Source organism: Coturnix japonica, chromosome 1 (assembly GCF_001577835.2).
Source record: "Coturnix japonica isolate 7356 chromosome 1, Coturnix japonica 2.1, whole genome shotgun sequence".
Taxonomy (NCBI): Eukaryota; Metazoa; Chordata; class Aves; order Galliformes; family Phasianidae; genus Coturnix; species Coturnix japonica.
In genome coordinates this window covers 108,085,289-108,100,155 of record NC_029516.1, presented here as the reverse complement: position 1 = coordinate 108,100,155, position 14,867 = coordinate 108,085,289, and the positions used below count along the sequence as shown (strand labels likewise).

The window sequence follows — 14,867 nt, the reverse complement described above, 5'->3', positions numbered from 1 at the left end:
ACTCCAGCTATGTTACGTAAAGCAAATAAATGAAGGCATTAGCGCACCAATTACCTGTGAATTTCTGGATCCAAATTTCTTTTAACTTCATTCGTGTTTGGAACTGGTTTATCCTGGATTTTCGAGAACCGTTCATGCAGAGTTATGTTGGAAGATGTAAAATAATTTGCTGTGAGAAGACATTGAATACAGAAATGTTTACGTGCGCTATTTTAAGTGTTTTGTGGGAAATTTTATCTTTCAAAAGATTAACTGCTAAGGACACCACAACAACTTCCGAGATTAAATTCCAAACTATTTCAACTTGCAGATTAACATTCCCAAATGATAGAATGGGCCAGCTCAATTCAGAGAGCCCTCCTATTCAGTAAGATTAAGCTGAAGAAAGTTAACTGTTTATCAGCTCCATCATGGCAACTCCAAGAAGCTACAAATAAAGTTCCACACTACACGTGATGCAACAGTCCAGAAACTCATCTGAACTACAGGAGCTACACATAATTAATAAGCTGTAACTATAACAAAGCTTTATTTCCCTCTACCCCCCCAGCCCCTCATCCCACTCCTCTCACTTGTTAAAAAGCAGTTTAATCTCAAGCACTTCCATTAAATCCCTTTTACATTAACAGTCTATGTAGTAATGCCTCTGTCAAGGAGCAAGACCTTCTAACCAACATGCTCCATCCAACTACTTTAGATCTTCAACTTACGCTTTCCTTAAATGAGTGACACAAAACCAAATGAAACCTAACATTCAATATTTACAAGGCCAGCATGACTAACTCGTTATTTCTTTTTTACTAACTGTAAATGCATAAATACATACATATACCCCAAATATGACAGCAACCTTTAATTTGATGGATAATCGTGATTATTTCCTGAGTAAATTCTCTCGACGGGTCATTCTCAGCGCCTCGTGTTACAGATTCCATGTGCTTGAACACTGGATGGAAGTTCTCATTTTTCCTGCCAACGGCAACCAGATCACGTGACATCTGTCTGTCTGTAGTATGACTAGAAGCAGCCCTAAAATAAACCAAGTTTGGAGACATTCATTTTAAAAGAACACTCAAAAATTTCACACCAGGAAGTAAAAAAAAAAATTAAGTTTCACGGCTCTTATTCCAAAACCAAAATATATTTGTTTTAGATTAAAAAAGACAAACCAACCAACCCACAAGCAGGAACATTAACAGCTCTAACTATTCTTCTGCTAATCTTTGTTTTGGTGGTATCTGATACAAAACGTGTACATTTTAAACTTAAGACATCTATCAAATAATAGACTATGAAGACATATGAAGTTTTATGAGGCAGTTACGTGTCTGTTATATTAAAAACTAACAAAACTCTCAGCAGCACACAAATGCTAAAACTGCATCACTTGAGTTTAGTGAAACATCTCAGTAGCAGCATGTGAACTTAGGAGCGTGTGTAGAATCGTTTTGTCAGGTTTTACTCATTCTAAACAGATGCATAAATCAAATGGTTGCATCGGTTTGCAAGAACTATTATCACAAGAAAGCTGGCATGAAAATTTCTGCTGCTCTTGGTGCAGTAAAAGCACTTCTCGTTTTGGAAAAAAACTGAGAACTCAAATATTCCACGTAAAACTTTTAGGACAAAGACTTTACTGTCCATTCTGCAAAGTGATAATGCACCTGCCCGTTCTGTACTTGAAAAGTAACAGAGTACAATTTCATATAAAAATTGTACCAGAACCAGCCTCCAGCAAGCCCCAGGAGTCAGTTATTTGTCTCCAGTAAACGCCTTTCAGTGAATCCAAACAATCTCAGTTTAGGTATTTGTTACTGATGATTTGAATTGCCTAACTTCTCCCAAGGCTTATAAAGAATGTATTCTTCTCAGCTCAGCCATTTTAAGTCATGTGTTTGTTAGATGCCTAAAGTAGGCAGTATGAATACTCTCAGTCATCAGCTTCTCTAAAATTAGCCATTGAGTTTCTGCTAATGTCTTTGTTATTGTTGCAAAGGCAAACCTGCACATCAAGTAAGCTGTAGTCAGTATAGTAACTCCTTTAGTCTATAAATAATTACTACATGCACTGTTCATTACTTTCAAGAGTAGCAAAAAGAGGCTACTATTCATAGTAATCATCCCACAGGCTTCCAAAAAGAAGGCGGCAAGAATTAAGTTTTTTCCTTATATTATCACTTAGGAAGAAAGAATTGTTTCCTTTCCACAGTCTCTCATGCTAACCTCTTTCACGATGACAGTAACTTGTCTTTACAGCATACAGAATATGTATTACATATTCTCTGATATACTGGAAAAAAACTGGCAGAGATGTTCTACTTGAGAGAAGAGGTAAAATACCTTTAAAATGAAGACTGAACAGCTTCTAAAAGCTGTTACTGCCATTATCCTCACCTACAACAGCTAGCCAATTAACCAGAAAAGCCTGCAAATATCTTTACAAACCAGGCTGCTTAGTTTTTACAGTATATCCTTCATTTAGACTTCTATATTACCCCTTTTCTCCAATTCAGGTGACAAGAGGAAGCACTATAAACAGAAGTACTATAAACAAGATATAAGCATACTCTATATTACTTTTCAGTTCTGAGGCCCCAAAAGATTGTCACATCATTCGCTGTAATACTAAATAATATAACCCAGGGATTTACGTATTTTTTTGACAGATTTATTCGACTTGATCTTAAACATGCGAATGTGTACTTGAGATTAACGCAATTTAAAGGTTACCTGGCTTTTAAAAGAAACGAGATACTCCTCAGGTAGTCAAAAAAGTCATTATATTCCAGAACAAAGAACAGGATCTGACTTTTCTGATTTTCTGTGTTTTAGATAAACTTCATAATATACTTATTTACTTATAATAAGCAACTTTAACTACAGTTTCTACTGGTCTTATCTGCTCTGTTCTTTCCACTTGCTACTACACTTCCAGGATGTTAACTAAGCTTTTTTGGGGCAATTCATTTTGGTTGGTTGTTTTTTGTAAACAGCAACAGGCAGCCCTTTCCAGCCTGAAGGTACAACCTTCGTTTGTTTGTCCTTGTTACCTCCCAAGGAAACACTGTTTTCTTTGGATATTCATAAACTAAGTAGACTGCAATAGAGAACCAGTGAGGGGAAACAAAGACCTGTACCTGTTCACCGTTTTCTTCATATCCACTTTGATAGTGAGATGTTCCCTCCTACAGTTGACATCTGACATTTTCACATCTGAAACAGTATGACTTGAGTCATGCTGGCTACTGGAAGAATCTCCTTTTCTCCTGAGTTCCCCTTCTTTCCTTACTCTTTCCTTCGGCTTGTTTTTAAAGGGTCTCAGATCAACATCGACTTTAGAAGAGTTAACACAAGCATCGCAGCCCTTCTTTGAACTATATTTAGCGGGGACTTCAACGTGCCCTTCTTCAGTCTGTCTCGCTCTTCCACCACTAAAGTAATCTAACTTTTTGTTATTCCAGGCACCCTTAGAAGATCCGTATTTCTGATCTTCCTGCTTCACATACTTCTGAGCTCTATTGTCTGTGAAAGACTTTTCCCCATCCAGGTGCCGGCGCCGCTTGTGGCTGTACTCATAGGCTATCTTTGTGACAGATCCCTCCGAGTACTCCCTTTCAGCCGATCGGTGAGGCTGGGAACCCAGATTTCTTTGTTCCTCCTTTTCTTGGTAGGGTGGAAAAGAACGCTCTTGCTTCCACTTGGAATTTCTTGCTACTTCTCCACCGTCATACCTCTCCATTTCTTTAGCCCTTTTAGACGTGTGCCCATATTCTCTGTAATCGTGATCTTCAGGATACCTGTGTTGACATAAAGCAATTTACACTTGCACTAGAGAAGAAAGCGAGAACTTATATGTGAAGAATGTTGGACAGCAGAATGCGTGGCAAGTTAACCCATAATCCCTCACGCCAAGGTACGGATGTGCAGGGGCTCTTAAGAGGGAAATATTATCCTTTCATACTCTAGCCATCAATATGATTTACTTAAAAGACAAATACTTCACTATTACCAGTCGCCCATAATTAAACTACAAAGTGGCAAACGTGTTTCAAGGTGGTTATCTTCAACTATAATGAAAACAGACTTTCACTTGAGGCTTTACACCACAATACCCAGGTTTTAATTATTTTATTCCTATACCTCTTCTGTAAAGAGCTCCTTGACGTAAATTCATCAGAAACTCTTCTGGGTGACTGACCATACTTCTCTTCATGTAACCTCTGGTGCCTCAAGTCATCTTCATGCCATTTTCTTTCAAATTTACATGAATCCCCTAATGGTCTGTGAAAAGGTTTAATTCCTTTTTCATTTCCAGTGACTTTGTAGTGTTCAAACGTGTATCTTTCTTCCATTTTGTACTGGTAAAATGACCGATCGTGTTCTTTATATGGTATTTCTGAGTATTTTGGTGGTAACTGACATCTCCTGTTGCCTTCAGTTCTTTCTGATGAATGTGTTCTGTAGGGCTTATGACCATAAGCATCTTCCATGGGAATTCTTTTCAGGTTTGGTGAAGGTGATCTACGTTCATACATTCTCTGATGGTTATTTCCATGAGGTCCAAACCGGGAATTGCTTTGTCCGTATTTTTCATTATCTGTTCTCCAAGTCACAGGTTTCTTTAGGTCCTTACGAAAGCTTTTGTATTCACAATTGTAGTCCACATGAGCATGCCTTTGCCTGTGGTGCTCTGGACTCCTGAATGCTGGAGACAAGGACCTAATGCAAAAATAAAATTCACTTTGAGCAGTCCCATAAAACTGAATCAATCTCTTAATAAGAACACCCGTTCCCTAAAGAAGCACAGTTTTGATCAACTGGAAAGAAAAGTTTAGAATTCAGTTCAAAGTTTCTTTGAACTTCAAATTCCTGACATTCTGTGGTCCTGTGTGTACACACATATACACGTTATACAGTTAATGCAGCTTCTGCTCTTAAAAGTTCAGTAGTACCCCTCTCAGCCCTTAATTCTGACCTACAGTTAGAAAAACGGAAGCAACTTCCAGCCAAAATCTCATTAAAGTAAAGCAGCACAAGCCACTAGCAAGAAACAAAGTAATTCCAGACCAAAACCAGACACAGCATTCACTGCATATTCTCAGAAAACAGCAACAGAACGGAATTCAAGGGAGTTACATCCTTTATGCATATATTGCAAATATAATAATATGTTTCAGCAAACAAGTTCAAAATCAGAACCTGGATCTTCATAAAACTACCACCAGTACCTATGCTGCCACACCAAAATTTCTTTGACTGTTTTGGTTAGGGCTCACAATTTTATGAGAGCTCAGGCATTTCCCCCTGTTCTTCACTCAAAACGCATTCCTGATCATCAGTATAGTATGGAGTAGGTAGGATATCAATAAAATTATGTTTGTGTTATTCAATAAACTTCCTTAATCATCCAAGTCCAAGAGGCAAAACATAAAACAAGCTACAGACGTCAGGTGGGGCTGGAGTAAAAATAAGTTTAACTTGTTCAGTACTTTAAGTTCAGTATTTCAGTCAGTTTCAATTCCCAAGATATCCAAGCCTTAACAAGGTTCTTAGCAAGAGCTACATATCAGAACACACAGCGTTACAGATAAAGCATTCACCTTTGCTTCCATCGTGGTGATCTTGATCTAGATCTTGTCATCTTCACTCGTGTTTATAGCAAGTTCTTGAAGCTGTAAAATGATACAGTTCACTGGTATGATAAAAGAACTCACTACAGTTTGCAAAAAGGGCACACTTAACCAGGATTGCATTAGATGCATTAAGGTTGAGGTGAGGCATATTTTTTTAAACAAGCTTTATTTTCACTACTAGTTCCCATCTTAAAGCAAGTAACTGTTATCCCAATTGCTGATCTTAGAATACAGCTTACTTTCATTGCAAAGGATACAAATACCTGACTGTTCTTCACCTCTGTCTCCGCAAATCTGATAATTTAATTCTTCCTTAAACTATTAATCTCAAGAAATATGCAGGAATTTAAAGATGCTGTAAATATTAGGAGGCACTGAATGCCATAGATGACAGAGAGGGGACAGGGAGCTAGTTTTAAAACAAAGTTTACAAGTATTTGGTTTAATTGCATAATCATATATACTGAGCTTCACATTTGTAACTGATACACCGACATTTCCACATCATTACAGACCTCCTGCAAGCTTCTACTGCTCCATCCAATGTTAACATCTGTATTGTCACATTTCATCCAAATGAAACTACATCTGCAAAAGATACATTTCTGTACTTCACTTGCTAATAACCTGCTACCAAGAGAGATGGCTCTTGAATCCTGGAAGCAGTTTTGGGCTTATAAAATATACAGAAGCATCAGAAAGATCTATGAGGTCTATCCTTCTTAGTGCTCTTCAAGAAAAGATACTGAATGCTTGGAAAACAGGTAAAGAAAGGACATACAAGCCCACCAGTAATGTGATTGGTAAATAAGAACAGAGCAGTTACTCATTATTTAGCAAACATGAGGATTAAAACAGAGTAAAATTATCAGGTAACTGGTTACAAGTTGGAATTTGAACCACATAGCCAAGCCTACAGCTCCTAATTACCACAAGATGCTGTAAAAGCCAGAAACAGAAATAGAGGCAAAAAGAAAACTATCAACAGCTCTGAAATTAATGAACAACCAGCCACTTGGAACTGGAAACAAGAAGAATGCATACAGGTCAGTGTTGTTTTAGATGTGCTCTGTTATTTACCCTATGAACTTGTTCCCAGGCCCACATAGATAGAAAACCACTCCAGAAAAACCACCTACAGACTTCTTGATACTTCAAGGCACTCAGATCTGTATTTTGTAATTAAACTTTTCACCCAAAGTGGGAAAAAAACAGAACCAAAAACAAACCAGCAAGCTTTAAGGCTCATAAAAAACATGCAGAGCCATGCTTACATGTGTTCTCCCCCCAGTCCCATATCATACTAACTGGCCAGATATTACTCCTTGCTATATCTTGTATGATTCTGTCAGGGATAAAACAGCGCTATCTTAGAGCACATACAGCAAGCTTCTAATACTTACCATCACAGATGAGTGCTAGGCAAACCACGTATATATTCTGCTACATTTCATGCTAATTCTGAAAACGTTCATTTCGTATTCATTAAGTTGGATTGTAATCTAACTGAACTACAACTTGCCAGACATAGTAACAGGACAACTCTAGATCTCAGAAGTCTTGCGTTCTATGAGAGCATCTGCTCTGCAATGAGTCTGTGGCAAGGCACAAAGCTTTAAGAACTGCTGCGAGAGATAGTAAAACAAGAAACTACCACCCCAAGATGGCACACAGAACTCTTCCCTTGAGCTTTCAAATACGAAGTTAAGTATTACCTCTTAGATCCTAAAGACACGCATCTGAGGACTGCATGGCTCAAATTCAGGCCCTCTGGCCAGTAGAATCTTTGAGCAGACAAAGTTAACTAAGGTACTCTAACAGCAGTACTCACATGAAGTATCTTTCAAAAATAAATAAAGGTGTGGCTGCAATTATTTCCTACTTCTCACAAGTCAGGACGCACCCTACCAAACTAAAAGTATGTCAGAAACATGAGAGAAAGGCTCCTGCAAACATTTCAGAAGAGATAAATATACCACGAGCTCCGAAGATTCGACACTATTCTCTTTCCTTATAAGCTTTAAGTGACTGCTTCATATGCCATTCAAATTCTTGTTTTCTATCCTCCCTTCAGTTCTGACCTTCATTTTTCATTTTAGAAGATATGTTGAAACTATAAACACAGTATACCATTAAACCTCACCAAAATCATCATTCAGATCCTTCCTGATGCAGCGCCACAGAGCAACCAAGCTAGAATCTGAACTTCCATACCTACACATGACTTATTCTTTCCAGAAGAGCTAAACAACTGGACTAAAAGCATGAGAAGGAATGTGATGGCGTGTTCGGTACCTTCACAGAATCACAGCATTGTAGGGGTTGGAAGGGACCTCTAGAGATCATTGAGTCCAACCCCCTGCCAAAGCAGGCTCCCTACACCACGTCACACAGGTAGGCGTCCAGGCAGGTCTTGAATATCTCCAGAGAAGGAGACTCCACCACCTCCCTGGGCAGCCTGTTCCAGTGCTCCGTCACCCTCACTGTAAAGAAGTTCTTGTGCACATTTGTGCGGAACTTCCTATGCTGTAGTTTCATCCCATTACCCCTAGTCCCGTCCCCACGCACTACTGAAAAGAGACCAGCCTCACCACTATGGCTCCCACACCTCAGGACTTGCTTTGCCTTAGGATAAATAGAATTCCTGTCACTTCCACTCCCTAGTGGAAAGAAAGCACTCGCTTGTTTTAATGCACCTCCTAAAAAGTGACCCAGAACTAAGATTCACTCACAGCCAACTTAAAGATGCAACACGTAGCATACAAAGCCAGGAAACATTCAATGCCAAACAAAATTCCCACTGTAATACCAGAGTCATATATTCATCTACAGAGAATTTCTAAGCATGCTGCTGAACTCAGGTTTAAATCCTCTCCTGTAGATCAGCAATACAGTTCCAAATCAAAACAAATATGGTACTAAGCTGCAAGCCTTCCTATTGCAGAAGGATATGGAAGAAGTGGAGGCCCCGCAGTTCCCAAGAGAGCCATCCAGATGACTCCCAAAGGTCTGAACATTTTGAGTATAAGGATGCCAGGACCTGCTGTAATCTGGATTTTGCATTTCACCAACTCCTCTCGTTGTACTTTATATGACACCGCCACTATAGAAATGTGCAAAAATGTCTGTAACTAAGAAGTAACATTACTAGGTTCATAGTGATCCTCGCATTCATTGTGTTACAACAATAAGTGACTCATTGCAGGAGTTATCAGTAACTGAGTTTAGGCAGTTCTTAATCTACTAGTGGGAAATCCCACCTTTTATTTTCTTTGCCTTGACTTTTGGAATGGGAATCAGGCAACATCTCTCTAAGAAGAAACTGCCCCAGCCTGCTTCAAACTGTCCCGCTGAATGGAACCAGAGTTCTTGCTAATGCAAATATTACCAGCCAGTGGGCCCCAAACAGCTAAAATCTTCCAGATAGAACACAGATGGAGTAGAAGTAGTTAACTCTTGGTAAACAGACCATACGTTGTCAACTGCTTTACATACCTTTCTGGGGTACTTCCCATCATCCACAACATAGATGACAGAAGAAACCCTAAAATGGAAATGAACAATTTCAGAGGAGTCGCAACCAAGGAGCTGCACTTTAATTGTCATTTCTCCTGTGGTGAGGGGAGGCATTTCTTATCCCTTCATAAGGACTGCCAGACAGTCACTGCAGCATCGCACAGGAGGAAGAGATAAGCAAGTATTTCATAAGTTGGGTCACACAGCCGTCACAAAGACAGATGCTGACCCTCACTGAAAAAGCCACCTAGTTCACTAGAAGGAAATGAGTAGCTGCAAGCTTTCTATATGGCTCTCTTACAGGCTGGGATCAACCAGGAACTGCAAGGGACATGCCAGAGCATGCCATGTAGTGCTACAGGGCTTACCGAGAGATACAAACCAGAAACTGATTGTCAGCACCACCACAGCCAATGGTCAGGCAGAAATACAATCATATGAAACCCTCAGCTGCAATCCAGACAATATGAAGACTTTAAAGCCTTTAACAGAGAAGACTAAACAGCCTTCTTACCTTACTCTCAAACAAGAAGCACAGAACTGCAACTTTTCTAACAGATAAGTTAAAATAGCTAAATCAAAGCTTGCCGTGTGTATGTCCCCTGCTATTGCCTGGGCAGGACATAAGCCTTGCTTGCTCTTCAAAGAGCTCACAAGTTCCCTTGACATTGCTGCTCAAAAAGGAGCCTCGAACAGGGAGCTGAACCATAGCACATAAATCTGCTTCCTGAAGCGTGACCGTGCTTACCAAAGCTGGCAGGTATACACACATCTTGCCCCCAACAGAAAACGTCTCAAAAAGAATGTAAGAACAGACTCGCATATCCCAGCAAACCAGCTAGAGCTTTTCTGAACTACTGTGAGACTTCACATGACCTTTAGTTTAGCGCTTCACTGACTGGTTTGGACACTACCATCACAAGCAGAGGCCGCCAGCACTGTGCTGGGTCACCTCAGCACCTATTTTACCCTCATTTTTCTATTCCCAGTTTGCACACTAATACACAGCCACAAGCCCTGCTGGGACTAAAAGCAGGATGCCATGAGTTCGGCCTCAACCACCTTGACTCACACTCCTCACTTCAGACCTTCTCCTGTGTCTAGAGCCAGCAGCACAGGGACGTGGCAACATGGAGCTCCTAGAAGAGGCAGAAAGGGCTCCAACTGACTGATGGCGGTCAAAAAGTCATCCAGCACTGACTGACTGATGGCTCTGCCAGCCCTGGGGGTAACTCCTGACACACTCCTCTGGGCAGCACACATGACAGCTTTGTAAGCTATGAGCTAGGGCAACTACCGAATTCAAGGACACACATGCTGTTGAAGCAATGAAACTCGGTTTTTCATACCCCTGCCCACATCTTAGTTTGCATACTTGATAACAGTTTGGCCCCCGTTGCTTATCATGGTGAACATGTATAAAGGGTATAAAATCAGGACACTGCAATAAGGCCTTTGGATCTCCCCTCAGCTGGCCTGAGACCTCCCCAGCACACATGCTCCACCCCACACCCCACTGCCCTTCAGTCCCCACCTCACAACAGACACACTGACGAGACAGGCTGTATAACCTTTCCTCCCCTAACTTTGCCCAGAATTTGTATAACCTTACCCAACCTAATTTACCCTTACCTACCCTAATTTACCTCCCCAGCTGGAATACTGATTAGTCATAGGCTAATACATTGTTTGCTTAGAATACATGTGATTATAGATCATATGTGCAACAGCTTGCTCAGAATACATTTAGTAAATTGTTTTGGTGCACCTGATCTGTGTCAGTGAAGTGTGCTGTAGTCACTGTCTTCTCACTAGGCAAAACAAACCAGGGAACAGGGTGGGACAAAGACCTAGATTTCAATTCCACCTGCAATTTCCTCACCGCTCTCGTATCTGATGAGAGCTCTTTTGGATTACAAGATACCTCCTCCCAGGTTTTTGTTCTTCCACATGTCCAAGGTTATGGCTTGACTTATCTTAGCACCATGTTACCTTAACCAAATCTCCTTGGCCAGTCCATGCTGCCCATCCTCAAAAGCACATGCAGCAAAGTGGCTGAGAGAGAAAAAGGAGTCCAGAGATAGCAGGAACCAGCAATCACACCAAGCACGTTGCACTGCCAAGCCACAACTCCTGCAAAGTCCACACTGACCCCTCATCCTGTCAGCTCCCCTCCCAGCTATCACAGCTGCAGCCTCCCACAAACTCAGTCACTGCAGCTTTGAAATTTTGTTCTCTCTTTCCAGCTTTTATCCTGCCTCAATGTTGGTGAAGGGTGCAGAGGGCAGGATGTGTGAGGAGCTGAGGCCCCTGTGTTTGCTCAGCGCAGAGCAGAGGAGCTGATGGAGGCCTGATGGCGGCTGCAGCTCCTCACAGGGAGCAGAGGGGCAGCGCTGAGCTCTGCTCTGTGTGACAGCGACAGGGCCCGAGGGAACGGCATGGAGCTGTGCCAGGGGAGGGGCAGCTGGAGGTCAGGGAAAGGGGCTGCACTACAGGGCGGTGGGCATGGAACAGGATGCACAGGGCTGTGGGCACGGCCCCCAGTGCTGGAGTTCAAGGAGCATCTGGACAGCGCTCTCAGACATTAGGGTTTGGTTTGAGTGGTGCTGTGTGGAGCCAGGGGTTGGACTCCATGATCCTTATAGTCCTCTTTCAACTTGGGATGTTCTTTGATTCCTCTTACAGTCACAGTAGGATGAAGACCTACTGCAGGAAGTACAGTCCTACCTGAAGTGTACACTTCTTACTGATACAACTTGTTTAGTATATGCAGTTCCTTGAGATACACAGGAAGTATTTCCTTGCCTCTGTGCGTTTGAACAAAAGAATAAAAATACCTGAGCTAATCTATTGAGGCATGTAACTTAAGCTCAACATGCTCTCATTTAAAACTAACCCATTTAATGACACTAATTAGCAGGCAATGCCTTACCTTTGTAGAAAAACAGACTACAATGTGAACTTGAAGAGACTGACAAGAATAAGCCTGTATCACGTAATAAAGTATGTATTTTGGTCTCAAAAGAATCAGGGTCAGGAGGTCATAACAGGTCATTGTCACCCACTTTGCTCTCATGGAACCCTACCTGGAGTACTGTGTTCAGCTCTGTGGTCCCAGTACCAGAAGAACGTTGGGCTGTTGGAGCAGGTCTAGAGAAGCACTGCTCCTAAGGAGACAAGCTGAGAGAGCTGGGCTTATACAGCCTAGAAAGGAAAAACCTCTGGGGAGACCTCATTGTGGCCTTCTAGTTCCTAGAGGGGCCTACAGGAAAAATGGCGAGTGACTCTCCATCAGGGAGAGCAGTGATAGGACATAGGTTGATAGCTTTAAAATAAAAAGAAGCAAGTTGAGATTAGACCTGACAAGGAAATTCTTTACCCAGAGGTTGGTGAGGCGCTGGCACAGCTGCTCAGTAAAGCTGTGGCACTCCATCCCTGGAGGCGCTCAAGGCCAGGTTGGATGGGCAGCAGCCCTGCCCACAGCAGGCAGATGGAACTGGGTATGCTTTAAGGTCCCTTCCAGCTCAGCCATTTCACAATTCTATAGCATGTCAAAAATTCATGCCCTCATTGTCTTAATATTTAAGCTTAAGAAAAACAAAACAGAAAAACCACAACTTCCTGCCTATTGAATGCCATCCAACAGGCATCAGCTGTAGTAACAGAGATGTTTGCCGTTTAATCTTAAATCACAAAAGCAGAAAGAATTGCCTTATTTACTCAAAAGCCTTGTAGGATCAGTAACATCGCATGCAGGTGTCACTGCCAAGGTTCTGGACAACCAGGGCTGTTCTCACCAGTGAGACCAGTTGTGCTGGAAGGCTCCCAGGACGTTTCCTCCTTCGTTTCCACTCAGGACAGAAAGAGAACCCAGCCTGCGTTGCTTCCCAACAGGTGAACGCCCACAAGGCCCATCTCATTACACCGTAGGTGGAGGGAAAGTCGGTGTGAGCGCTCTTACAAAAGCCCTGGCAGAAATACCAGTTATTTTGCTAACGGCAGATATGGAGGAGTAAGTACACGGACACTTGCTAAGACAGCTGTTTATCACTATAGCAGGGAGTGCCTCTAAGGGAAGTTAATTAATTCAACTCACCTCATCAACACCAATATTGAATTAAAAGAAAATAAATAAACCCTAGCAGTCCTACAGAGCTAGGTGAAAGAAGATGAAAACGAGGAGGAAAAATCTTCATCATCACATACTCCACCCCCCTGTGCCCAGCTCCAGATCTCAGACCACCACAGCCCGGCTTCTACCACCATTCCTCCTCCTCCTCCCCCCTATGTGCTTCCTGGAGCCTCCCACACTTGGCCAAACTTTGAGGACAGATTCCATCCCTCCTCGAGGTCCACAGAAACGCCAGGTAAGCAGAATCTGCCTGCAATCTGAGGAGCCTTTGTTTTAAGCCCTTGGGGAACCTAAGCTGCATTAAGAAGTGACTCAGGACAGCGGTGAGCAATACGGACACCGTTACCATCGTGCTCGCTCCCCTCCAACCTACCGGCGTGCCGCACCTTCAAACGAGGATGGATAACCACGGAACGCAGCACGGCAGAAGTCAGATCGCTATCGGCTCACTTTCCTCCGGCCCAACTCGAGCCCCGGGGTGCAGACACTCGGCTCGGGGACATCTCGGTGCCGTGCATCACATGCACTTATAGGGGCGGACGCAGGCACGGCCGAGGAGGGGGCAGGCACGGTGCAGACCGCGCAGCCGCCAGCGCAGCGATGCCCGCTGACCTCCCGCCCCCTTCACCCCACGCCGCCCCCACCTGACTGACACACTCCAACGTTCCCCCCTCGTGGCCGCCCCGAGGCCGGGCCGTTCCGCGGAGCCGACGCGGTTTTGTGCCCCCTGCTCGAGCCGGGCCCGGTAGCGGCACTGACACCGCACAGCGCCCAGCCAAGCCCGGCCCGGCCCTCGCCACCCCGCCGGGCCTGCCCAGGCCCAGCCGCACTCACCGCCCGCGGAGCCGCTTCCGAAGCCACCGCCACCACCAGCTCGGCCTCCCGCCGCTGCTCCTCCGGCCGCCGCCGCTCCGCCCCGAGCAGGTGCCCGGCGAGGAGGCGGGGCGGGTCCCGGCGGCAGCGCCGGCCGCAGCTGCTCCCCACGGGCGCGGCGGAGAGAAAGGGCGGGCGGCCCGGAAGGGGAGGGACGGGACGGGGCGGGCTGTGCTCCGCCTTGGTCTTCTCCTCCTCCCCTTGTGGCCGCTCCGCTGATCGATCTGCCCTCGGGCACTGCTCGGCTGCCAGGAAGTTCATCGGGGCCTCCCAGCCCGGAGGCTCCGTGACTAAGTTGGTGGAGCCATATTGGTTCCTGTGGTGGGGCCGCACGACCCCGGGCTGACAAAGGCTGGATGCAGAGGTGTCGCGGCCATGGCTTGCTTGTCGCTTTACAAAATCACAGAATAATTATCAAGGTTGGAAAAGACCTAGAAGATCATCTAGTCCAACCATTACCAATACTTCCCGGCTAAATCATATTCCTCAACACTCCATCCAGATGCATTCCATGCCTGCATTTACTTTTCTCTACTTCTTGGAGTGCCTAGCTCTCTGCTTCTCCAGAGAGAGAATCGAGCCCAGCCGCACAAGCAATTCCCTTCCTGGGCTCAAGATACACCCCTCATGTTGGTCACTGGCTGACCTAACAGGTTTGTTGTTGGAGCTAGTGCTTCTTTCAGGAGCCCAAACACATTGGTGCACCCAGAATC

General features: G+C 43.8%; 1 protein-coding gene across 4 annotated transcripts in view; it reads right to left on the bottom strand.

Moving 5' to 3' along the window:
* BCLAF3 (BCLAF1 and THRAP3 family member 3) overlaps positions 1–14,284 on the bottom strand; it is a 28,889-nt gene extending 14,605 nt beyond the window's left edge. Inside the window, exons 1-7 of one of the 4 annotated variants that reach the window (XM_015886393.2) lie at positions 14,116–14,284; positions 9,129–9,177; positions 5,601–5,672; positions 4,141–4,719; positions 3,138–3,797; positions 851–1,029; positions 55–169 (exon numbers count right to left, since the gene is read on the bottom strand). In XM_015886393.2, coding sequence (XP_015741879.1) covers positions 55–169; positions 851–1,029; positions 3,138–3,797; positions 4,141–4,719; positions 5,601–5,641 — 1,574 coding nt within the window. In that variant the 5' untranslated portion in view covers positions 5,642–5,672; positions 9,129–9,177; positions 14,116–14,284. Of the gene's footprint in view, positions 1–54; positions 170–850; positions 1,030–3,137; positions 3,798–4,140; positions 4,720–5,600; positions 5,673–9,128; positions 9,178–13,654; positions 13,911–14,115 lie in introns of those variants that run through there. The other 3 variants (XM_015886387.2, XM_015886379.2, XM_015886401.2) reach the window with 3 other exon arrangements.
* Between the last annotated feature and the right edge of the window lie 583 nt (positions 14,285–14,867).